The sequence below is a fragment of the Bubalus bubalis genome, chromosome 5, assembly GCF_019923935.1.
Source record: "Bubalus bubalis isolate 160015118507 breed Murrah chromosome 5, NDDB_SH_1, whole genome shotgun sequence".
Lineage (NCBI taxonomy): Eukaryota > Metazoa > Chordata > Mammalia > Artiodactyla > Bovidae > Bubalus > Bubalus bubalis.
The window spans coordinates 34,128,753-34,152,323 of NC_059161.1; the positions used below are offsets into that span (position 1 = coordinate 34,128,753).

Here is a 23,571-nt window from a genome sequence, read left to right on the forward strand (position 1 = left end):
TCCCGGGCTAGGCTTTGTGAGGGTCGGCTGCGACGGGGCGGGCCGCCCGCGCTGTCACCCGAACCCGCCCTGCCGCCCCTGAAATCCGAGTCTCGGGCGCGAGTGTCGGTGTCCCTTACGCAGACCGCGATGGTTTCCAGATGCGGGAGGGGAAGAGCGGGGGCGTGACCCGGAACTCCGGGGGGCCAAACATGGAGGTGCCCACAGTGAGGTCCGAATTGTCTCTGGCGGATGGAGGCTGGGGTGCTCAGCGCGCAGCGGAGGGAGCGAGACGCAGCGGGGGCGAGACCACATCTGGCCCGCGGGGTAGGCGCGGCGGCCAGGTTTGGCCCAGCAGTTGGCCACCCCCCTTCCCCGTGGTATTCCCGGCTGTTTGGGGGGTTCGGCCAGGGATTGGTAGGCTCTGGGTGATGTCAGGCCGACAGAGCTCTTCGGCGCTCGAGGGCGCGGGCGGGCGGGCTGGGCTGTAACCTGAGAGCAGAGATCAGGTAGCGCAGGTGTCGGGTCCACGCTGCCCCCGCCGCCAGGTGCACAGCGGGGGGCCACCGGCGCGGTCGCAGGTAGGAGCAGACGCGGCCGCAGGCCGGCCCGCTGAGGGCCCTGGGCAAACAGGAGCGCACAGGACGCGGGCTCTCGAATGGGCTTCCTCGGCGTGGGACCCCCGCAAGAGAGGCGCGCGAGGGCCCGTCTGGGGGCCGCTGTGCTGCGGAGGCCGGGAGCTACCCCTGCTTCGGCCCCCCCTGGCGTTCGGGCTGGGTCACCCCGCCCCCGGGCCCGCCCCTTCTAGCCTCCGTAGGGGCTCTTGCGCCCCTTGGCCCGCGCCCAGAACCCCTCCCAGTCCGGCCAACCAGGCCTGCCCTTTCACCGAGGCCCCCCCACCCCCACCCCGGTACCTTCGCCCCAATCCTCGCTCTGAGAACAGAAGGGTCGGGGACCGTGAGCCCCCGGAAGGTGAAGCGCCGGGAGGCGTAAGGGACGAGTGCCCAGGGCTCACTCCGCCCACTGTCTTCCCGCAGCCCAGCTCCCGCGACGGCCGCAACGGGCTGCGGAGGCAGGACTCCGGTCGCAAGCCCCGCGCCTTCAGCAAGCAGCCCAGCACGGGGGACTACTACCGCCAGCTGGGCCGCCACCCCGGGGAGCCGCTGGTCGCACGCCCGGGCATGGCGCACAGCGAGGAGGTGCGTGCCCGCCAGCCCGCGCCCGCCTGCCGCCCGGGACCCGGCTGGGCCGCCCGCGTCTCATTCGCTGGCCCCTCGGCTCCCCCGCAGGCGGCGCTGCTCCCGGGAAACCACGTGCACAACGGCTGTGGCGCCGACCCCAAGGCGTCCAGGGAGCTGCCCCCGCCGCCCCCGCCGCCTCCCCTGCCCGAGGCCCTGAGCTCGCCGCCGCCTGCTCCGCCTCTGCCCTTCGAGGGCTCGGGCCCCGGCTGCGGGCAGCGTCGCTCCTCTTCCTCCACTGGCAGTGAGTAGGGGCTGGTTGAGGGGTGGAGGGCGGCGCTGGCCCTGAACCGGGAGGGAAACCTAGACCACCCCCTCCCCCAGCTGCCACTGTCCTGGTGCTTCCTCTTGGCCTGCTTTATCTTTCTGCAGCCCCTACCCCAATGAGGACTTAACCCTAAGGGAAGGCTTGGAATTGCTTTAGGTCTTATCAGAGCAGGACTGCTGTGTGATCCCGGGCAAGTCCCCTGCCCTCTTTGGTCCTGCCTGCTGCCTCTGGCCCAGTAGGGAAGGCCTCCCAGCTCCGGTGGCAGGCTGGTGCTAGAGGGAAGCTCAGAGAAGTAGAATTAGCTTCACGGAGGCAGGATTGCTGGACAGACTTCTTCCTGCCCCATATTTCTCTGGAGTGTTTCTTCCACTCCTGGCCACTTTCTCTTGTTCTCCCAAGCTAGCCATTATACATCCCAGGCCTAGCTATGGGGGACAAGTCCAGCTGTCCATCACACCCTGCCCTCCCCCTCCTGGTGACACCCCCGAGCATCATACTTTTTAAAGAGCTAGACCAATGACCAGGATTCCCGGGCTTCTTTTCTGAAATGTGGGGCTCCCTGCATGTCAGGGCCCCCAGCAGGACCAGGAGGTGGTATCTGGGTGCTGATGCTTCCATTCCAGCCTCAGTGGGTGGCGGAGATGCCTTCCTCACCCAGCCACTCGGCACCAGGATCATGGTTAAAACCACCATCCAAAGCTTCATCTCCCTGACTAGGGCATGAGGCTGCAGCAGGATTCCAGGTAGGGCCACCCTGGGCTCCTTGGGTACCTGTGGAGCCACAGCCCCTTCAGACAGGAGCCATGGTAGCATGTTCACCATCAGTTGCACCTCCAGCTTTGGGGTCAGTGTCTTCCCTTGGCAGTGTGGAGCAAGGCTGAAGCTAAGAACAGAAGAAAAATGGACTCTGGGCTTCTCTACACACCCCTTTGCAGCAGAACCTGGGCTGGGTGCCCTATCCCAACCAATGCCAAGATTGAGGCCCTGGTGAAGGGGGCCAGGGCCCATGGCAGCCCAGCCCAGCTCTCAGGGCACCAACAAAGCTGAGAACTGAGCAGACCACCCTTGTGGAGCCCCAGCGCAGCCAGAGCCAGGGGCAGATGGATCACAAAATTCCTCCTCTCCCTGGCCTCTCTGGGCATCTCCTTCCCTCCCCTCCTCCCGCTTTCCCTGCTGTCCTGGCTTCACCCCAGCCCCCTCCCTCCCCTAACTTCGCTGTCGCTTCTCTCCTCTCCGTCCCTAGAAGTGAGAGTCCTGAGACACAGGAAGAGTGAGTAGCTGCGTGCGCGGCTCCTGGCTGAGGCGCGGGGGCGGGGCACAGGGCAGGCTCAGAAAAAGTCAGGCTGGAGGGGTTCGGGGCTTGAGGAAAGGACAGGAGGAGGGGCCGGCAGGTGAGGGGTGCCGGACGCCACCGGCTGGACCGCCACTACTCCCACCTGCGCGTGCGCATTCTGTGCCCGGCTGACAGTGTAGCCTAAAGAAATGAGCCGGCAGCCGGCACCCATCAGCACTTTTGTCTTTTTTCCTCCTCCCACTACTGTGCCCGGGGATCCCCAGCCCCGGGGACCTAGAAGCTGTTGGTTCCCCCTTTTTTCCCCTCACCGAGTCCTGACCCCTCCTCCGACTCGAAAGACAACCCTCTTCAAACCCCAGTCGCCACCGCCGGCCTCGTCGGAAAATGCAAACTCCGCGCCACGCATTTGCATGTCATCCGCTTGGCCCTTCTTCCTAAGTGCCCCCATCCCATATCCTTAGTTAGGGCTCGGCTCTCCTGGGGCCGCCAGAAGTGAGCTGCGCTTTGCCATAACTGTGCTCCGGGCTTGCAACCAATGTGTCTGTCTGCGCGGGTGTCTGTCTGTGGGCGTGTGTGGGGAGGGTGGGAGGGGACCGGCCAGGTTGTGGGATCCAGGGTCCGGTGTCTAGAGCCAGGGAAGCCCCAGCTGACTCAGTCCAAGGGTCACTGGGCTTTGCTGATGCAGAGGGTCAGATGGGAGACTCCACCCTGGTAGGGCTGCGCCAGGGAACCTGGGACAAAGGTCAGGTGGCTGGCCCCAGGTAGTGTTTTGGAGCTGGGCAGTCAGTACGCTGGGCGGAGACATTCACTAGAGTCCCCAGGGCCGGCCCAGGAGCCATCATGAACTCCCAGGGGCCTCCAGGTGGGGGCCCCACACCCCGTGAGTAGGGCCGGGAGGATGGTGGGGCCGCACAGGCTGCCAGCCAAGGAGGACCCGCCTCTGGGGTCCCTGAGAGCTGCCGGGGCGGAGGGGCAGGACCTGGAGAGCTGCCCTCTGAGCCCAAGGGAAGGCCGGGGCCCGAGCTGACTTGGGGAGGCGGCAGCAGAGGGCATGTAGGGGGTGGTGGGGGTCCGGGCCCCACACCGGGCCAGCGTCTCCTCTCCTGCCTCTGCCCAGGCACCAAGTCTTTCAACATGATGTCCCCGACGGGCGACAATTCGGAGCTGCTGGCTGAGATCAAGGCGGGCAAGAGTCTGAAGCCCACGCCGCAGAGCAAAGGGCTGACCACGGTGTTCTCCGGCAGTGGGCAGCCGGCCTCCCAGGTAGGAGACGCGACAGGCGGCCCCGCCCCGGTCCCCCTCGCTCCTGTTTGCCCAGCACTCAGCCCTGCCGCTTCTCCCCGCAGCCGGAATCGCCGCTGCCGCCGGCGTCGCCGGCACCATCACGGGCCCGGAGCCCCACCCCGCCGGCCGTGGGGTCCCAGCCATTGCTCAATGGCAGCGTGGCGCCGGCGCCCCCCGCCACCCCTGCGCCGGGAGTGCAGCTGGACGTGGAGGCGCTCATCCCCACGTACGACGAGCAGGGCCGGCCCATCCCCGAGTGGAAGCGCCAGGTGATGGTGCGCAAGCTGCAGCTGAAGATGCAGGAGGAGGAGGAGCAGAGGCGGAAGGTGGGTGGGGAAGGTCTTCCCAGAGCGCCCTGGGGTCTGCACCTGGGCCTGTCGCCCCTCCCCCACACCATCCCCCAACCTGCTCGGGCCCTTTCAGCCTCAGACGGCTCCCACGACCTTTGGGAAAAAGCAAGATTGGACCACCACCCACCCCTCTTCTGGGAGTGTTCCCAGTCTCCACTGCCAGCACTACCCCCACCAGCTCCCAACTGCCTGTCCCTTGACAAGAAGCCAATGTTCATCAAGCTCTAAAGAGCCCTCAAATCGCTTGTGATCTTGTTAACTTGACTATTGTGGTTCAGGTGCTCTGGGTGGGGCTGGGCTTCTTTACTTCCGACAAGCTCTCAGGTGAGGCTGACTCATCCTAGGGATGGTAGGAGCAGCCAAGAGGCTTTTGGTCATAGTCAGACTGCCCTGGGCTCCTTTCCTGAACTGCCTCATCCAGCCTCAGGCTTCTCATCTGTCACCATCACTGGCTGGCAGGATAGTTTGCCCTTCATCTGCTGAACAAACATCCCCTGGGCGCTGTCTTGTTTTTTGCACACTGTTGTATCCACTGGGGATTCACAGTGAATATGTCAGGGCCTGCTCTCAAGGTGGCTGTGGGAGTGGGGGTGGGGTGTCAACCAATAACCAAACACAGCACCTTAGAAGTGTGATAAATGCCCCCAGGGAGACAAAACAGGTCAAATGAGGAGGTGCTCTGATGGGGAGGGCAGAGGACTGGGCAACCTGAGACCCACCAGCCTATTAATATTTGGGTTTGGGGTGGGCTTAGGAGAAAGTGATATCTAAGGTAGATGTGGAAGATTAGGAAGAAGGGGACAGAGAAAAGAGTGGAGCAAAGAGCAAGCAGGAAGGACAAGGGAGGTCTGGGCATCAGAGCAGGTGTGGTGGCTCCAAGGGGTGGAGCTGGAGATGTCAGTCCTGGTCAGGTCACCGAGGCCTGGCTTTGAAGAAAATGGACTTTCTCCTAGAGCAGTGGGGAGCCTGGGAGTGGGATTGAGTGGTCAAGTGGCATCATCATTTTTTTTTTTAACTTCTATTCAATAAGTATCTGTTGAGTGCCAAGCGAAAGCCAAGTAGTGGAGCGCACATGTACAAGTCACAGTATCTACCTTTAAAGCACTCACCTTCTGGCAAGCGAAGCAGGTATATAGAATTCAGGGAAATAAACTTAATAATAGAAACCAGCCAAAACACAGATTTATGTATAGATGCTTCTTTGAAAGTTGCGGCATCATCATATTTGTATGTGGGAAACATGTTCCTAAGTGGGACTGTACTGGCCAGGATGGATTGATACGCCTGTGAAGTGATGGCAGCCCCTCCCTCCACCCCGCTGGAAAAGTGTAGAATGAGGAACAGGTGAGACTCTAAGAAAGTGCCTGGCGAGCCTAGCTCTATCAGTTGTGTTATTCTAGGAGTCAGAGTGGGTGGGAATAGGAGTGGAAGCCACAGGCTCTTTAGCAGCCTCTCATTCAGCAGTAAAACCGATGGCATAGACAGGGAGGGCTTGGCTGCAGGGGACTTTGATTAGGGGGGTCATCTGTCTGGAGTGAGGAGCGGCCTCGCTGGGATCTGGCCTCAAATCGCAGACCTTGGATGGGGAGGGAGAGGACTGCCGTCTGTCGCAGCTTCAACGCCTTTTGCATGTTCCTTCGGTGGTGTAATGAGCGACCAAACCAGGTGTGGAGACCCCATCCACCGGCCCTGCCTCTGCAACAGCGCCCAACGACCGGCTGTGTGTCTCTGCCAGCGACCAAAGCGGACACTGCCCAGCGCCTGGAGCGGCGCCTGGGCCGAAGCTTCGTCCCAGCGTAATCTTCCGTCGGCCAGGCGCGGCCCGCCCCTGCAAACGCAGCCCCGCGGAGCCATTACACCACCCAGGACATGCAAATAGCGCCCCCCGGCGACCGTCGCGGGAGCCGGGCCAGAGGGAGACGCGCCCCCCTCCCCTCTCTTGTCTTCCCCGCCTTAGCTGACAACCACCAGCTCCTGCTGCTACCCCCGCGAGGGCTGGAGGTACTCCCGCGAGCACAACGCCATCCTCGGGCCCTTCGGGGAACTCATGACCGAGGCCGACATCCTTCGCATCGAGCAGCAAATTGAGAACCTGCAGGTGCTGCACAAGGCGCAGAAGCTAGAGGCGCGCCTGGAGCAGCTGGAGCTGGAGCTGGAGCAACTGCTGCCCATCTCGGCCGCCCTGTCGGCGCCGCGCTTCACCGTCGACCCGCGCCGCATGCACGGCCGCGCCGCCAGCCTGCCCGCCTGGTGCAGCAAGATCTCCGTGCTGCTCAAGAGCATGGCCTCGCTGCTGGCCGCGCTGGGCGGACGGCCGGCAGACCCGGCCGAGCTCCTGGCTGCCGACACGGGCCAGCCGCTGCCGCTGCTGATTGACGCCCCCTGGCGGCCAGGCCCGCTCTGCCTGGGCCGCTCGCATTCGCTCAGCTGGTGCCGCGAGGCCGTGGCGCGCGAGATCCTCGAGTGCGGCGTCTCCGTGCGGCACCTCCGCACCATGTACGAGCGACGCGCCCAGGGCTCGGAGCCCCCGCGCGGCCCGCGCCGGAAGCTCTCGCTGCCTGCCAGCGGGCCGGACCGCGAGCCCATCCTCGAGGAGGACTACGCGGTGGCCAGCCCCAGCGAGCCGAGCGCCGCCGTCGCCACCAACGGCCTGCCGGTCGCGGGCGAGTCCGTGGGCGTCCTGGATGCGCCCGAGGCGCCGGGCCGCCAGGCGGCGCTGCCAGGGCCCGAGCAGCTGGCGCGCAGGCCGCCGTCCTCCACCGAGCTGCGCGGCGTCCAGGACTACATTGACATGCGCAAGGAGCGCATCGTCTACCTCTTCCTGGAGCACTGGCGCAAGTGGACCTTCCGCGGACCCGGGCGCCACGCCCAGGTGCGCCTGCGCAGACTCCTGCCGCGCGTGGTGGCTGCGGGCGCCTGCGCCGACCCCGGCCCAGAGGCCGCTGCTGTCTCCCGGCCGCCGGCGGGCGATGGCCCGGACGAGCGGCTGCTGCGCCTGCTGAAGCAGCGGCAGGTGGTGGGCAAGCTGCTGGGCCACTGGCGGAGCCTGCTGCGGCAGGTGCCGGCCCGCCAGCCCCCCGGCCGGGCCCTGGCGCACGGCTTGTACTGGCCAGAGCACTTCTTGCCGCCCCTCGACGGCGGCGCACCCCGGCGCTACGACAGCCTCACGCTGGACCTCTTCATGCTCGGCTACTTCCAGCTGCTCGAAATGGGCCTGAGCCGCGAGGAGCGCAAGTTCCGCCACCTGCTGTGCTACGAGATGTTCGACCGGCTGGGTAGCCACCCGTGGGAACTCATCCGTCTCTTCCACCGCGTGGTGATCGAGGAGGTGGAGGCCGGGCGGCGCAGCTGGAGCGACGGCTTCGAGGACCTCAGACGACAGTTCTTCGAAGACAGCCCGGAGGCTGAACCGGCCCGGGGAGAAGAGACGGAGAAGGAACAAAAGGAAGGGACAGATAAGGATGAGAGGGAACCGATGGAAGAGGCCAATACAGCTCAGGCAGGGAACTGGCCAGAGGGGCAACCCGAGGCGCCTACCCCTGCGCGGCTGCCCCCGCCTTCACCCCCGCCCGCGCCTCCCCCGACGTCGGTCCCTCCTAGTTCCGAAGACCCTCTGGAGCTGGTGTCTGAGATGGGCGAGTTCAGCAACGAGGACATCTGCCGGTACATCGACCGGAGCTTCTCCTTCTGGAAGGAGAAGGAGGCAGAGCTCTTTGATATCTGAGCCAGAGGATCCGGAATTTACCCTCAAGTGTCTTTAGCCTGGGCCTGGATGCTTGTCTGATGCCCTCCAGAAGCGGCAGGAAGAAACCAGGACAGGACGAATGGCCTTGGAAAAGCCAGAGTGTCCAGGACCAGGCTGTCTCAGCCTTTAGTGGCCGATTGTGGGGTGTTGGCAGGAATCGGCAGGGCAGAGCACAGGGTCAACCAGGTGTCCCCCTCTGGCTCTGCAGCAATGCCTGGCTCCGTGTGGAGCCAGGTGGAAACAGCAGCCCCTGTGAGTGGGGGACTGTGGGTCCCCCTTGGGGCCCTGTGGCTTTCATTTTTCATTGGAGTTCAGAGCGACCTCTTTGGCTGAGGTCAGGGGAGCCACATGTGCAGTTTTCATTTGATGTGTCCAGACTCTTTCTCCTCTGTAACATGCAAGTAATAAAAGTCTTTGCTGTAAGCTGCCTGTGTGGATCCTCCCCGCATGGTGTCCCTGCAGCCGCACAATTGTTGAGCTGGTGTCTCCCGCCTTTCAGAATAGGATAGGCATGGGCCAGAAGTTCCTTCTCAGTGGCACCAGGGACCAGTCTGAGCCTCTCTGAGCTGGCAGGAACTATGGGGGCCCAAGTATGAGTCTGCCCAGAGATTCTGGGTCATGGGCCTGGAGCCATCTATCCATCCAACCCTGTGGGGAATCTGCTCTGAGGCTCTTCTACTTCTGCACTCAGCTCTCGACTCTCTGGCGCCCCCTCTAGGACACTGGGGCCTGAGTCTTCATCCATTTGCCCTACAGAAGGGTCTCTTCCTGCAACTCGTTGTTCCTGACTCAAAAAGGTTCCCTGGGTGGGGGTGCTGGCCCCCATCTCCCAGCCCATGCTGTGCTGTGTTGCAGGAGGAGCAGGAGGAGGCCTGGCTGGCCAGCATGCCTGCCTGGAGGCGGGACATCCTGCGGAAGAAGCTAGAAGATGAGAGGTGAGCTCGGGAAGACGTGGAGCTCAGCAAGGTGTCTTGATTGTGTCCCTGAGGTGGTGGTACCAACCAACGCTCTCTCTTTTTTCTTCCAGGGAGCAGAAGCGGTGAGTGTGGGGCTGGGCCCAACCTGTGTCCCTTCCCCCCACCCAGTCCCAGTCCTTTGGCCTCTTCATCTAGGCCCATCGTGAGCATTTCCCCTTGTCACTCAGCCCTGTTTGCACAGCATCTTTGCTCCCAATAATGCTACCAGACACTAGTAACGTATCCACTGCCCCCCCAAAGTCTAGCTCTTATGCTGTAATAACCTGTACCCCCAATTACCCAGCCCTCTCCCATTAACCTAGCCTCTCTGCCCTGCAGTTAACCCAGCCTCGGTATCAATAACCTAGAGCATCTGTCCCTCAAATTTTTAACAAAATGTATGTCCCTCAATTCTTTAATTTTTACCCCTAGTCATTTAGCCAAGTGCTGTGTGATAGAGGTATCATTTGAGCCACAAATTTTCTAGCAGCCACAGTGAAAAAAATAAAGATATGAGTGAACTTAATAGTATATTTTATGTAACCCAGTGATAGTAATTATAAAAATTGAGATGTCTTACACTCTTTTTTAAAACTAAGTCTGGAAGATGGAATGAACATTTTGAGCCCACAGTGCATCTCAGTCCCAGCATTTCAAATGCTCAACAGCCACACGTGCTTAGTCTTAACGGGAACAAAGATGCTGATGAAGCTTAGCCTCATCACCAGTGCAGATCTAGCCATGTTCTAATAACCTGTTCCCAGTTACCCAGCACCTGTCTCCCAAAAATGTGGTCCTTCTGCCCAGCAGCCCTACCCCAGTCCCAGGAACTCAGGTCCTAGCCCCAGTAATTTCATGCCCTTCCCCCACACCACCCCCTCCTCATCCTCTGCCACACTGTGTCTCAGCACTTGTTTGCAGAAACACCCGGTCAGCAATAACCCAGCCACAGTCTCACTTACCCAACTCCTGTGTGTTCAACATACCCCCACCGTGACCCCAGTCTGCCCCTAGTCAAGCCCCTCTGTCCCCAGCAATCCCACCCACATGCCTCCTAACCCAACCCCTGTCCCCAATCCCCTTCTGCCCCTACAACCTATGAAACGAGTGCCTCTGTCCTCAGCAACCCAGCCCCTGCCCTTAGTAACCCACTCCTTGCCACCGCTGACCCCGCGTGGGGCCTGGCCCACCCTCTCACCTTTGCCCGGGGTTCTGCCCCCACGCCATGCCTAGGAAAGAGGAGGAGAGACAGAAGCAAGAGGAGATGCAGCGGGAGAAAGAGCAGTCGGAGAAGCTGCGAACGCTGGGCTACGACGAGAGCAAGCTGGCGCCCTGGCAGCGACAGATCATTTTGAAGAAGGGGGACATCGCTAAGTACTAGACGCAGCCTCGCGAGCTCGGGGGTGCCCCCAGACCCGCCCCGGCCTGCCGGGCCCAGGCGGAAGGGCTGGGAGCCGCGCCGCCCTCCCCTCCCGCGCTGAAACCCTTCCTTGACCCCGACCCCGCCTCCGCATCCCCAGTCCTGGGCGACGCTGGAGCGCGGCCGCTGCCGTCGCCGCCCAGAAAAAGTGCCCAAGCTGTTGACGCAAAAAAAGATGCTGCTTATTTGCATGCCTACTTACATATATTTGCATGTTCGTTGAATGTCAAAGTGTGCAGAGCTCTTCCCGAGCTCCGTGGGTGATGACTTTGTTTTCCTGCGGGGCGCGCGCCCAGCTGCCGCCCCCTCCCCCGCACCCGGAACCCACGTCGCTGGCGCATCCTGGGCGGAGGCAGGCCCCGCGCTCGGGGAAGGGGTTTTCCTCCCTTCCTGACCCAGATCGACGCCCGGCCCAGCCCCGGCCGCATTTCCCATCCCCGCCGAGGGTTTCCTCTCAGTCATGTTTACCAGAAACGGTGAAAACTGCAAACTGCCCGTCGTAGGAACGGAGTTGCCGCTCCGGGTGCCCCACCACCCTCAAGTCTGCGCGCCGTCCCCAGCCAGGCCCCACACCTCCCCGGACCCTTTCACTGCCCTGGTGGAGTGAGCAGAGAACGAGGGACCCTAAAGCTGTGTCTCCCAACTGCTGCCTCTCCGATCCCCGCTATCTCGCACCCCCATTAAAGCTCTCTCAGCCGCCTGGGGCCCATGCTCACTCTCACTCGCCGACACCGCGACTTCCTCTCCTCGGGGTAACTGGGCCAATGGCTGAGCGGGAGGGGCAGGCTTGGGATGAGGGTCACACTGGCCTTCGCCATGAGTGGCAAGATTTCCGGCCCTTCGGAAACCAAGTCTGGGCCATTTAACACCCCTAGCCCCGCGGAAACACCAAGCTGTAGCTTTTCTTCATAGATTTAATACCGAGGCCTCAACCAAATACAAGCCGAGAAACAGCTGAGCAGCCTCGACGCCCGCCTGTTCCTCGTTGGCGCTGCTCGCCTTAACTGGACCCCTGGGGGCGCTCAAGTGTGAGGCTGGCTGGCGCTGCTACGCAGAGCCGTGCCAGGGGCTTAATAAGTGACATTAAATGTCTACACGCATTAAGTAACCGTACTTAGGGCTTCTGCAAGGGCCACCAAGAGCCCCGAAGTGGTGGGTAGACCCCGGCGTCACGGGCCGCGCTGTAGGCGGCTCCGCAGGTCCTCTGCGCAGCCGTCCAGCCCCATGCGCTCCAGGGCCGCGTAGACGGCACCCAAGCCCGCGTGCTGCTGCTGGCGCCAGCGCTTGAGCATCTCGTACTGCTGGTCGCGGAAGCGGCCGACCTCCACCTCCACCGCCTCGATCTCTGCCTCGCGCAACCCGAGCGTGCGCATGAACTCCTTCCAACGCCGCGCGGGCACGGCGTCCATCACATCGTAGAGCTGCGGGCCAGGCTGGAGCGTGGTGGCCGCCGAGCCTGTAGGGGGCGCTGGCGAGGGCGGGGGCGGCAGGCCTGCGGGCAGGCCAGAGAAAGTCAATGGAGGGTGCTGGTAGGGGCAAGGGTCAGGGGCCAAATAGGGCAGGAAGGTCCACCTGGCCCATTAGGGGATGTGGGCAAGTGTCCACAGGAAATCACAGCTTATCACCTCAGATTCAGGAGAAGGGGTCAATCTCTCAGGTCACTGAAATCCCTTACCAGGAGCTCTGCTGGGCAGCTGGTCCCAGGACCATGTGGCCTCCAGGCAGGGTGCCTCCTGGGTCTGGGGAGAGCCAGAGGTACAGCTGTGGCCTACCAAATGGACAGGGTACACCTTCTCACTGCTGCTGGGTGTCACCAGAAGGGCAGGGCCGCTGTCCGGGGGTGAGAGATGGGTGGTCTGGAAGCCAAGAGAGACCCCCCTGGCTCAGCCTTGCTTGCTTAGCAAGGCTCTTGCCCGTGCCGGGGTCTCTCAGCAGGAGTGGGCACCCCTGACTCAGTCAGTAGACACATCTCCCATTCCACTTTCTCTGGGCAACTGTACCCTCTCCACTGTGACCCAGGAGAGGAGCCCTGTCCTCTGCCCGGAATGCCCTGCCCCTGCTGCCCTCTCCTTATTCCCCCAACCCTGGCATAGGCCTCCTGTTCATCCTACTGAACTGAGCACTCCTGTTTACCTATCTGGATCCTGTAGGCTCAGAGCTACTCAGAGATGCCTTCATTCACTGATAACTTGGCATATGTGTTTGTTAGGTCTCTTCAGTGCCTGGGATCCGAGTTATAATAAGGCCCAACCTCTCAGCTCTAGGAGACTTGCTCACGCTCCTCCCAGAATACTAGCTACTGAGAATCTCACCTGTAGGGGGGTCCGGACCTCCACACCAGTGTCATCTGCTGAGAGACACAGAGAGTCTAATGAACAATCAGGCAAGGCACTTGAACCTGGGTGCTAGCCCAGCTCCTTCTTGAGTTCCTCTGTACCCCACTCCCATCACTCTCTGCCTCAGTTTACCCACCAAAGCCAGGCCCAATGGGCTGTGGGCTACCCATCCTGACCCCAGGCCTTTCAGAATATGTGTGTGTTCGTACGTGCACTTACCAGGACCTATGGCCTTGCAAGGATGGCAGCGGTGGTATGTGTAGGTCAGGGTGGCACCAAGCAGGATTGGGACCACCAGGCCTGCCACGAGCATCTGCACCCAGAACACTGAAAGAGCAGCTGGTGGGTGGCGGGTGGTAGCCATCCCCCGGCCTCCCTGTGGCCCATCCCAGCTCTCCCAATGGCATTTCCAGTTCACCACATACTCTGCCTCCAGCCACAGACAGTCACGCAGGGCTCAGGACAGCTCCCAAGGGTGCTTCTGCAAGGGGAGGGGGAAATGCATGGAGGGTGAGGTACACACCAGGAAGGACTGCTCAGGACCACCCAACATCTTCTCCACCCTGGAGGCCCTACCCTCCTGAGAGTCTCACTCTACCCAAGAATGTTCCCAAAGTACTGCTAAAATGTCACCAGTGTTCATACAATAGCAACAAATACCGCTTACTGAGCATCTAGACTAGACAGAGGGGCACTAAAATGTCAACTCTGGGATTTGCCTGTTTTGTTCCCTGTTGTTTCCCTAGTCCCTGGAACAGTGTCTGGAAATAGTAGATACTCAAGAAACTTGGTGAGCAAATGAGTGACTAATCACCCCTTAACCATAGCCCTGGGGGAGCCTACTAACACCCCCCTGTTCAGATGGGGAGCCAACAGATTGAAGTAACTTGCTCAAGATGCCTCAAGGAACCAGGGGCAGATCTTGAGCCTCAGGCCAAGTTTTGAAACTACATTAACGTGACTCTCTAAGTGACACATCCTATCCTTAACATAGGGCCGGAAGAATTACTAGAGGAAAGTATGACATAAAGTAGAGACATGCCCCCTTACTTATCTGACATAAGGTAAATTCAGATTTCTCTTTACCATTCAAAGTTTGTCTGAAGTGGGGCCCATCTACCATAAAACTGAGTTCCCTCTTCCCTGCCCCTTGACCCCCACTCTGCTCCCAGCCTCCCTTCCCCCAGCCCCGGGCAGCCAGGAAGTTACGTGGGACAGGACACGCAGCTCTTGTCATATTCATAGAAGCCAGGCAGGCAGGTCCCACAGTGGGTGTCTCTGCTAGAACCTATGGTCCAGGAGATGCTGTGGGTCAGGATGGGAGAGGAGGAGGCGGGATGGGGTGGGGTGTGGGAGCCCAAAATGAGGGTACTCACAAGGTGTCTGCGTGTGTCGGTGCAGGGCCCCACAGTCTGTGCATGGGCGGCAGCGAAAGGGGGAACCATGCCGGCACTGGCTGACCATGCAGTCCATGAACCAGCCTGGCCTGCAGCCACAGTGGGTGTCTGCCACTGCTGAGCAATTCCTCAGGGCCATTTGGGGGGCTGGTGGGAACAGGGGGTGGGGAGACCAGGGAGAGCAGAGGCTGTCAGAGCCAGAGACCCCCACAGAGAGGTGGGACAGGTCCCCTGGAGAATGAAGATGCAGAGACCAGAGACAGGACTGCCCCCAAAGTGAGAGAAGTGTGGGGATCATCACAGACCAGAGGCTGGGGCACAGAGACAGGAAGGTCACAGGATGAGAGGGCACAAAGACATCCTGAGGCAGGACCAGGGTGGAGGCCCCAGAATGGTGTGGCATGTGGTAGCATGGGGTGGGCACGGGGGCCTCCTACCCAAAGGCTGGGCTTGAGCCAGCCGCTTCCTTCAGAAAGACCCTGGCCAGACGTGTTCTCAAGCAACCCCCACCCCCAGCACTAGGCAGCCCCTCACCCAGCTCATCACAGGCCTGGCAGCGGGCACAGCGGGTCTCGTAGTGGTTTTCCCGGGCCAGAAAGGTGCCCTGCGGACAGGGGAGGCAGGTGGCCGCGCCACAAGGCTTTGTGCAGGGGGCCTTCAGGTAGTGCCCTGTGGAACCCAGTGTGGTCAGTCAAAGGGGGCTTCCACCTTCCCCTCCCCCCATCTCTGGCTCCACTTTCAGCCTCCCCTCCCCTCATCCCTGGCCTGCCTACCTCCACTCCCCAGCCCCACCTAACCCTCACCTGTCTGTGGTCAGCCCTCACTTCCTCCCATGTCCCTCCCACCCCTTCAGCCCCTCACCTGCTGGACAGCCCTTGCAGCAGCCCAGACCACTCCGCTTTGGGAAGCTGTGGCCACAGTCACACCGGGGGCTGGGGGTGCTGGCCCGGGCACCCAGCAGCAGCAGGAAGAGGAGGGCCTGGGGACAGGGGCTGCTGACTCCCAGCCTGGCTGCCCAGGCGGGGGCCTCTCTCTGCCCGATCTCTCCCACCCCAGCGCTTGCCCTCAGAGCAGCCCATTTCCCAGGTTCTTGAGCAGAGGAGGTGCCCATGGGTGGGGGGTGAGACTGACTTCCTTCCCCTGGGTACAGATGGGGCTTGGGAGGAGCAGATTACAGGCTTCCTGCCAGCCCCGCATGTTGCCCTCCACCGGGCAGGAACCAGGCAGCCCCACCCCGACCCGTGCTTGCGGTAAGGTGGGGGACCCTGATTTTTCTCTGCCGGGGTCCCCAGAAGCCTCTGGCCCCTGACATGGTGCTTCCTCTCGGGGAAAGGGCCCCGCCCCCGCTGAACCTCTAACTCGGTAGGAAGAGGGACCCAGTCCCCAGGGAAGCCCGAAGACATGCAATCCCCTACCCTCCCATCCTCTGTCCCCTTCCTCTGCCGCCCCGCTCTCCCCTCCCCCCGTGTCCCCTTCCCAGGCAGGCCCCGGCAAGGCTCAAGGTCATGCCCCTGCGACCCTACTCACCGCTGCCGCCGCAGCACAGGTCCCGGGCCGCGGGCGCGGCTCCATGGCCCTGGGCGCCACGCTGGGCCCTCGACCAGACCGGGCTTCCCCCTCTCCGCCCACCGCGGGTGGGGCCCAGCTCAGCGACCTCAGGCCCGCCCCGCCTGAAGAGCCCGCCTCGTGGGTGGGGGCCAGGGCGGGGCTGCCGGGAAGGGAGCCCCCAGCCCTCACCTGAGCTCACCTGAGGCACCTGGTGGGCAAGGTGCCCATAATGAGGGGCCGCATCCGGGTCCCACGCCTGGGTTCTAGCTCAACCCAGAGACTACCTCTTCTTAGAGAGGCAATCTCTCCTCTCTGGGTCTCAGAGGCACCCTCCAGCCATGAGGGCTTGGGCCAGAAGAACCCAGGTGGGAGGCCCACCCTCCCCACACAGGGCATGACCCTGCCCTGGAAGGCAGTCCAAGGGGGCCCGCTCAGTAGCCTGAGCCTGTAGCCCACCCTGGTGCCAGCTCAGAGGAGTGGCTTGGGGTAGGGCCCTCCAGGGCCCCATGTGGGGAGGGCACCTGGTGGGGGGCCCTAGTGGTGGACTTCATGGCTGTGGCAGAGGACAGGGCTGACCTGGGAGTACTGGTCAGGCGATTTCTGCCCCCACGAAGTCCCTTGTGTTCCCAGTCTTGCCCAGCGGTGGCCCACCACAGATGGAGGGGACAGGAGCCCAGGGGAGCACTGAGTGTACCTGAGTCCAGAAAGAGGGCATTCCAAAAGCAAAGGACTCTTTCCAGTGAAGTATATACAAGTCTTTATAAAAGAATCAAAAGCTCAATAAATATGCAACTTTACACAGAGCCCATCCCAAGGACTGGGAAGAGGGGGAGGGGGCTAAAGGCAGGGGAACCGTCGTCCCATTTGGCGCCAGATGGTGGAGGAGGGAAGGGCTGCCTGGGACCCCAGCCCTGGAGTCCAGCCCAGAGGACTGGAGGTCCTGAATTCAGAGAGCATTGGGCAAAGGACTCTGCCTAGGCTGGGGGGGGGGGGGGGGACAGGCAGGTTAGTGACAGTGGTAACTGTCAGGGGGTCCTGCAGCCTGGGCCTCTGCTGAGCCCTCCTCCACTTCCATCCGGTCTGGCAAAGTGCAAATTGGGCCCTCGGGGGTGGTGGCGGTGTCCGGCTGGGCACTCCGGCCCGTGTGCACATTAAGGCAGCAGCTGGAGCAGGGGCTGGCACACCCCAGGAGGCATGTTGTCTGCTGTCCCTTGGTCAATGGCACCCTTGGGGGCCTCCCTCTGCTCAGACCTCCCTGCAGTGGAGAGGAGGGGAGAGACAGTTCTTCCTTGGCTGACGGTATTCAGAGGGGCTCTGGCCACCCTCTCAGGCTTCTTCACCGCTGCCCACTGTACACATCCTCGCCAGATGCTGGGGCAGGTCCCAGGCTCCCTCTCCCATCCCTGTGCCCAAGTGCCATCTGTTCCCAGCCTTGCAGTGCCCCCAGCACACTGGGCCACCTGTCCTCCACCCCAGGCCAGGCCACTCACGAGGCAGTGAGGGTGGAGTTAAGCAGCAGGGTAGTCCTGATTCGGTAGAGCTGGGCCAGCGTCAGCTTCCTGTGCTGGGCCGAGATCCCCGGGGGAGGCTCAGGCTGGACCCTGGTCGAGGCCCCGGAGGACAGCTCTCTGCTCCTCCTAGTGGGTCCTTCAGGCTCCCCACCTGGGCAGTGGGCTCGACCCTCTAGGTCTGCCAGCTGGGGGCCAGGGCCAGGTGCCCCCTGGCAATACCAGCTGGGCCCAGCTTCCTGACAGGAGCCCCGAGTCCTTGTGCCAGGGATGGTAGCAGCCAAGCAGACTTCCGACAGGCTGCGGCTCGGGGCTGCAGGCGCTCTGCGGGTAGTGGCCCCTGACAGCAGCTGGAGGAGGCTGGCCTCGGATTTGGACTTAAGCAGGTGGGGCAGGCAGGGCAGCAGCTGAACAGGAGTGCGGCGGCGGAGGCGGGGCGAGGGTGGGGGTGACGGGGCTGGTGGTAACTCTGGGGGCCGGGGTGCTGACTCCACCGTGGGGGCTGGGGCCATAAAGTCTTGCAGGGATGTGGGGGAAAGGGTGCCATAGGCGGAGTCCATGGAGCAGGAGCGGCCATCCACAGGGCCCAGGGGCAGCAGCTCGCTGGTAGGAGTGACAGATGAGGTGGTGGTGCTGAGAGAGGTCTCGTCTGACTGGGAGCTGAAGCGGTCGCCCCTGAATTCAGGAGAGGACAGCAACTCCCCAGGCTCTACCACCACCATGGCCAGGGTTTCCGTAGAGCCGTCCGAGGCACTGTGGGGGCCGAGAGGGGAGTCAGTCCAGCTAAAGGAAGCCTAGACGGCTGGACACAGAAGTTGAGAGCCTCTGCCCTCCTGAGTCTGAGGCTCAAAGACTGCAAGCAGGCAGCACGTGAGCCTGAAACACAGGTATCAGGAATGGCATCTGTCATAACCACAGTATCTGCTGTCAGATATAGTCTAAGAATCTTCAGCTCAGCTCTGGGCAGCTACCACTAATAGATCAGAGTGGGCACTCAAGTTGAAATCCATTTGCCATCCCCGCTGGTGCGGGGCAGAGCCCCCCTCCCCATGCCCACTGGGTTCATATCATAAAGCCATGCACAGGGAAAGGGGTCCCACTCAGTGTTGGTCACCTTGGGGTCAGGAGTCCTGGGGCAGAGCACCTGCTCTGCTCCAGCTTGCTGGGCGCTCCCGGGCAAACGTACCAGTGCTGGGAGTCAAGGCTGTGGCTGCTTTTGCGCAGAATGGTAGGGGAGCTGGCAGCCGAAGTGCTACTCCCCCCACCTTCCTCCTCCTCCTCCTCCTCCTCCTCCCGCTCATCCTCCTCCTCTTCCAGGCTCTGCAGGTGCTGCTGGTCGCCTGGATGCTCCTGCACACGCAGCTGCTGCAGCTGGTTCTGGAGATGGGCATGCACAGGGGCCCCACAGCTGGTGAGCAGCAGCCCCCACCAGGCTGCCCTGCCAGGCTGCCCACCACTCTGCTCTCACCTGGGCATTGTAGATGGCATCCACCCAGCCACGGCACAAAGCCTGGCCACTGGCCTGGAACGTGTAGGCCCCCACAGCACTGTGGAACTCGTTCAGGTAGATGAGGAGGAAGGAGCCTGGTTAGGAAGGGCTCGAATCAGTGCTAGCTGGGACCAAGACCCCAGCCCACTGTAGGTCCCGCCCATCACAGCACCCCTCACCCCCATCATAGGTCCCACCCAGGAGCTGGGAGCCGGCCAACTCACCTGGGTCCCGAAGCTCCCGGCACACGATCTTGTCCACCAGCAGCGGTGGCCTGATGACCTTGGTCCTCTCGGCCTTCTTCACTGGCTTGGTCACCAAGAGCAGGTCAGTGAAGAGAAAGCAGTACACGTCCATCTGGAGATGGCGGGGGGTGGGGGGTAATGCAGGAAGAGCAGGAGAGGCCAGAGGTCAGGGCCAAGGCAGGCACCCTCCCCTGGGAGCACTGGTGCCAAGTACCTGTTTCCTTCCACCCCCACTGAACTGAGAGTAACATTCAAATGAAAAACAAGATGACTTTCTCTCATCCAGCTACTTACTTGTGACTTATGCCAGTTAAAAGTTTACATTAAAGAGGGAAAGGAAGGTGGTTTTAAAATCATGATTGGCAGGACTTCCTTGATTAAGAATCCATCTTACAATGCAGAGGACACTGGTACAATCCCTGGTCAGGGAAGATCCCACATGCCACAGAGCAACTAAGCTTGTTCGACTAGGGCCCGTGCTCTGCAACTAAGAGAAGCCACCACAAAGAGAAGCCCATGCACCAAAACTAGAGAGTCATCCTGGCTCACTGCAACTAGAGAAAGCTCTCACGCAGCAACGCAGACCCAGTGCAGCCAAATATAAATAAATTAAAAAAAAATCATGATTTGCAGACTCTGGGTTACACAGTGCTTGAAAAATTCATAGCTTCATAGCAAGACTCTAGGCTATTCCCAGCCTGCTCACAGAATGGGCCCCTCCCTCCCAACAGGAACACACTGTGGCACTGACAGGTGGGCTAGAATGGCACCTGATGGCTGGGATCCGGCTGCTGTATTTGTAAAAAGTAAACTGCAGGCAGAAAGTCATCCCTCAACACAATATTGTTAAGCGATTATCCTTCAATTACAAATAATTTTAAAACAAGAAAAAAAAACAGTCATTCCTCACATAAAGGCACTAGTTCTTGAATTGCCACCCAAGGGACGGGGCAGCTAAGAATCACTGACTAGGGCCCGGGAGGTCCCGAGGAAGGGGTGGTTCAAACCCCACAGGGTAAGGGGGAGGCAAGGGCCCTGAGTGTGGAGAGGTTCCTGGAGTCACCTTGCTGTCCTTCCCCTCCTTCATTCTCAGGCTCCCTTCCAGCAGCAGCTGACGTGTCTCCTCAGGGGAGGCGCCAGGGATGGGAGCTGTCAGGTCCAGATGTAGAAATTCCTTCAGGAGCTGGGGGGTGGGGTTGGGGGCGGGGGCAAGAGAGGTCAAGGTCTGACCCCTCATCTCAGCTGGGAGACCTCAGATGAGATTCCCAGTATAGCTCCCATCTGCCAGTGTGGCCCTTCCCCGCCCCCAGCAGGGCCAAGGACCCCCACACAGACGGAGGCACCCACCTTGTCCACCTCGTCGTTGCTGCCCTCCACCACCTCGTAGGCGTCGATGCGACTCACCACGGCCGCCAGCCGCTGCCGCTCCTGGCGCTGCCGCATGCACGCGTTCACGTGGTGGATGAAGCGCTCCACCGAGCCGATCTAGGGCGGGCGGGCCAGGGCAGCTCAAGGACCGGGTCAGGAGGGGCCGCCAGCCAGAGGGAGGGACCCTGCCCGCGACCCAGTTACCATAGTGACAACGGCCTCCTTGGCGCGCGGTTCGTCGGTCTTTCTTAGCACCGACTTGAGCAGCAGCGGGTACTTGGTGAGTCGCTGGTGGGGCTTGGCCAGCATGTCGCTCAGCTTCAGCCGCTGGCACTGCTGGTGCTTCTCGGCCCACTGCAGCGGGGAGGCGGAGCGGGACTCAGGGTGGGCCCCGCCACGGGCCCCAGGCCGCGCCCACCGCCATGCCCTCCGGCACGGGCCGCCCAAGGGAGCCCATTGCGCAGTGCCCTGGCCCCCCGGCGAGCCCCACCCGCCCTCACCGTGATGTAAGTTCGAAAGAGGTCATTGTCGCGCAGCAGGCCGCGCATGTACTCCATGCAGCCCTCCTCCTCCATGCAGTAGCGGACGTAGGGCTTGAAGAGGGAGCCGAACTGGCGCGGGGCGGAACAGGCACAGCACCGGTTACCGCGCACCCGCACCGCGGAAGGGGGCCCTGCGCTCGCTCCTCCCTTATTGCCTCTCCCCGACCACCAGGGGGCAAGCTTATTATCCCCGTTTTCCACACGAGGAAACAAACGGAGCCTCAGCGAAAGCGATCGGCCTCGGCCAGGTGGTAGCAAGGGCACACGGTCAGGTGGAGTTTCACACCACTGCGACCGACTCTGAATTCTACGCCTCTTGACTACCAGGGGTCATTCGGGGCCACCAGTTGGGAGGGCGCTGGGGTGTTGGGCAGACGGGATTGGCGCCTCAGCCCTGCCTCTGTGTCCCTGCGTGTGTCCGACCTGATTCGTACCATCTTAAAGCCTTTGAGGAAATCCCCGGGCTGCAGCAGCTCCCGCGTGCGCCGCGCCTTCTCCAGCACCGGCGCCATCACGCTGCCCCACAGCCCGCGGTGCAGCCGCGCGATCTCAGGGATGTTGCTGAACAGGCGGTCCGCCTCCACCTGGGGGGCGGGGTTGGTGGTGGAGGTGCGCTCGGCCCCGCCCCAACCCATCTCTCTCCCGCCGTCAGCCCCGACCCCAGCCTTCTTAAGCACTATCCCATGCCTTTAGGGGGGCCCATCCCCCCGTTAGGGGCCGGGCCCCGCCCCTGCCCATCCTCTTCCCCGCCTTTCACTCGACCCATTAGCCCCGCCCGGAGCTTTCTTCAGCATCATCCCTCGTCCACAATTAGATGCCAGGCCCCGTCCCTCACCCACTCCACCAGTCAGCCCCGCCCCTGTCCCGCCCCTCCCTGGCTTTAGCCCCTCCCCACTCCCCGTTACTTCCTGGGACCGCCCCATCCCCGGCCCCGCGCGGCACCTCACACAGCAGTCCCGACTCTTGCAGGTTCAGGAGGCAGCACAGGAACAGCTGTGGGGGCAAGAAGCACTGCGTCTGGAGTCGGGGGGGGCTCCCTGTCCCGATGCCCCACCCAGACTCTAAGGCTCCCTTCGCCCCTTCCCCATCCTGGAGGCCTTGAGGCAGCCTGGGACAGAAAGGGTTCACCCTTTGAGAAAAGACCCAGTTCCATGGCCCAGCTGGGGGTCCCCCTACCCAGGCCCCACCTGGAGGGCCGCTCTGGCACACTGCCCTGGCGGCCACATCTGGAGCTCTCTCCTCCAGCTCTGCCCTGGCTCTCTCTGGTTTCTGCCCAGAGGGTGTCTTCTTTGAGCCCACAAGCCCAGGACAGATGCTTCCCCAGATCAAAGTCCCTATACCAACCCTCCCCACTCCCAGTGCCTACCCATCCTGTCTCCACATCTAGGGTGTGGGCTGCTGGACACCTGGCATACAGCAGGTGTTTGGAAACAGCTGTTGAGTGGATGAGTAAAAGGATGAGGTCTGTGTTACTCAGCTCAAGCCAGCAGACTTGCCCCAAGCCCCCTCCCAATTCCCAGGGGCCCAAGGGAATCACCTCCACTCTGGGGTGTGGCCTGCCCCTACTCTCCTCCCACTTTGTTGCTTGGCACCTGCTCCTTCTGCAAAGGTCCAAACTCTGCTCAGGGACACCCAGAGGAGGCCACGGTGGGGGCGGGGGTGGGCAGGGAGGCGGGGTGGCTCTGGGCCCCACACTCACGTTGGTGATCACCCTCAGCTTCTTAATGTATGAGGCCTCCGTGTGCAGGAGCTCCCAGACCGCCTCCTGCTGGTGGCACTGCCGCCGGGTCAGCTTCTGTGGGGAGGGCAGGGTGTCTCCAGGAGCCCCGGGGTAGCCAGATCAGGGGAGCAGGTGGAGTGGTCCTGCATGCAACCTTTTTTCCCATTTGAGACACAGAGGCCCCCCAAGTTCTGGGCCAGCCAAGTGGTGCACCACACTTTCACCTTGCCTGAGTTCCTCCAAAGCTAGTTAATGATGACAGCAGCCTGGCAGGGCTGTCCATGGACCATCCTGCCACCCTAGGAAGGGCCCCGTGGAGTGAGGCAGGGGCGATAATGCCCTCCTTTCCCTGAGAAGGGGGGAGCTGTGGGGCAGGTGGGCGGCACCCACCTCATGCCCATCAATGAGCTCCCGCCAGCTGTCCTCCAGCCGAAGTCCAGCGTCGTCCTCATCCTCCTCTTCGTCACCTTCTTCCTCCCAGGAGTCATGGTCAAAGCGCAGCCTCCGGGGCAGCCTGGGCAGCCCGAAGAGGCCGTAGGCGTGCAGCTTGCCCTCCAGCTGCTCCATCTTGTCTATCTCCTGAGAGGAGACGCGTGGTCAGGGTCAGGGGTCAGGGGTCAGCCAGCCGCCCTGCCCCAGGGCACCCGGGCCCACATACCCGGCCATAGGTGCTGGTGCTGGGGCCTGAGCTGAAGAAGCCGCTGAAGCGACTGGCCGCCCGGTTCTTCCAGCTGTCACTACCACTGCTGCTGCTGCTGCTGCCACTGCTGCTACTGCTGGGCAGAGAGCAGCTGGAGGGTGTGGGGGGCTCCTGCCCAGGGATGCTTGCCTCCCCTAGGAACTCTGACATGTTCTTGCGTCGGCGACCAGGGGCCTGGCCGGGG

At 62.0% G+C, this 23,571-nt stretch overlaps 4 protein-coding genes across 25 annotated transcripts in view; 1 reads left to right on the forward strand and 3 right to left on the reverse strand.

The window, feature by feature from the left end:
• ESPN (espin) overlaps positions 1-10,738 on the forward strand; it is a 33,579-nt gene extending 22,841 nt beyond the window's left edge. For 2 of the 6 annotated variants that reach the window (XM_044942937.2, XM_044942942.2), the window contains 7 exons: positions 1,017-1,461; positions 2,729-2,755; positions 3,897-4,042; positions 4,126-4,389; positions 9,014-9,093; positions 9,186-9,197; positions 10,348-10,738. In XM_044942937.2, coding sequence (XP_044798872.2) covers positions 1,017-1,461; positions 2,729-2,755; positions 3,897-4,042; positions 4,126-4,389; positions 9,014-9,093; positions 9,186-9,197; positions 10,348-10,495 — 1,122 coding nt within the window. In that variant the 3' untranslated portion in view covers positions 10,496-10,738. Of the gene's footprint in view, positions 1-1,016; positions 1,462-2,728; positions 2,756-3,896; positions 4,043-4,125; positions 4,390-4,486; positions 4,847-9,013; positions 9,094-9,185; positions 9,198-10,347 lie in introns of those variants that run through there. The other 4 variants (XM_044942940.2, XM_044942941.2, XM_044942938.2 and 1 more) reach the window with 4 other exon arrangements.
• LOC123333688 lies at positions 5,770-11,241 on the reverse strand. Of its 2 annotated transcripts, none has more exons than XM_044942943.2 (2): positions 10,737-11,241; positions 5,770-7,817 (listed from the first exon to the last, which is right to left on the reverse strand). In XM_044942943.2, exons 1-2 carry the CDS (start codon positions 10,994-10,996, stop codon positions 6,533-6,535), a joined length of 1,545 nt encoding a protein of 514 aa, XP_044798878.1. In that variant the 5' UTR covers positions 10,997-11,241; the 3' UTR covers positions 5,770-6,532. The 2 variants fall into 2 exon arrangements, with proteins under 2 accessions (XP_044798878.1, XP_044798879.1); XM_044942944.1 differs by lacking the exon at positions 10,737-11,241 and adding an exon at positions 10,313-10,446.
• Positions 11,242-11,428: 187 nt separating this feature from the next.
• Positions 11,429-16,403, reverse strand: TNFRSF25 (TNF receptor superfamily member 25). Of its 8 annotated transcripts, none has more exons than XM_006048901.4 (10): positions 15,795-16,403; positions 15,129-15,246; positions 14,802-14,936; positions 14,247-14,414; positions 14,080-14,158; positions 13,296-13,351; positions 13,090-13,197; positions 12,847-12,884; positions 12,210-12,390; positions 11,429-12,026 (listed from the first exon to the last, which is right to left on the reverse strand). In XM_006048901.4, the coding sequence occupies exons 1-10, from the start codon at positions 15,837-15,839 to the stop codon at positions 11,704-11,706; spliced, it is 1,251 nt and encodes a 416-aa protein (XP_006048963.3). In that variant the 5' UTR covers positions 15,840-16,403; the 3' UTR covers positions 11,429-11,703. The 8 variants fall into 8 exon arrangements, with proteins under 8 accessions (XP_006048963.3, XP_044798884.1, XP_044798886.1 ...); XM_044942949.2 differs by having other exon boundaries at positions 13,090-13,209; XM_044942951.2 differs by lacking the exon at positions 15,795-16,403 and having other exon boundaries at positions 12,210-12,273; positions 12,847-12,881; positions 13,090-13,209; positions 15,129-15,719.
• Positions 16,404-16,555: 152 nt separating this feature from the next.
• PLEKHG5 (pleckstrin homology and RhoGEF domain containing G5) overlaps positions 16,556-23,571 on the reverse strand; it is a 52,381-nt gene continuing 45,365 nt past the window's right edge. For 6 of the 9 annotated variants that reach the window (XM_044942931.2, XM_044942935.2, XM_044942934.2 and 3 more), the window contains 14 exons: positions 23,346-23,561; positions 23,078-23,266; positions 22,667-22,762; positions 21,910-21,960; positions 21,402-21,551; positions 20,926-21,036; positions 20,630-20,779; positions 20,405-20,542; positions 20,121-20,240; positions 19,037-19,169; positions 18,792-18,907; positions 18,510-18,700; positions 17,306-18,076; positions 16,556-17,070 (listed from right to left, as the gene is read on the reverse strand). In XM_044942931.2, the coding sequence (XP_044798866.2) occupies positions 17,061-17,070; positions 17,306-18,076; positions 18,510-18,700; positions 18,792-18,907; positions 19,037-19,169; positions 20,121-20,240; positions 20,405-20,542; positions 20,630-20,779; positions 20,926-21,036; positions 21,402-21,551; positions 21,910-21,960; positions 22,667-22,762; positions 23,078-23,266; positions 23,346-23,561 (2,442 nt within the window). In that variant the 3' untranslated portion in view covers positions 16,556-17,060. Of the gene's footprint in view, positions 17,071-17,301; positions 18,077-18,509; positions 18,701-18,791; positions 18,908-19,036; positions 19,170-20,120; positions 20,241-20,404; positions 20,543-20,629; positions 20,780-20,925; positions 21,037-21,401; positions 21,552-21,909; positions 21,961-22,666; positions 22,763-23,077; positions 23,267-23,345; positions 23,562-23,571 lie in introns of those variants that run through there. The other 3 variants (XM_025285832.3, XM_044942930.2, XM_044942933.2) reach the window with 1 other exon arrangement.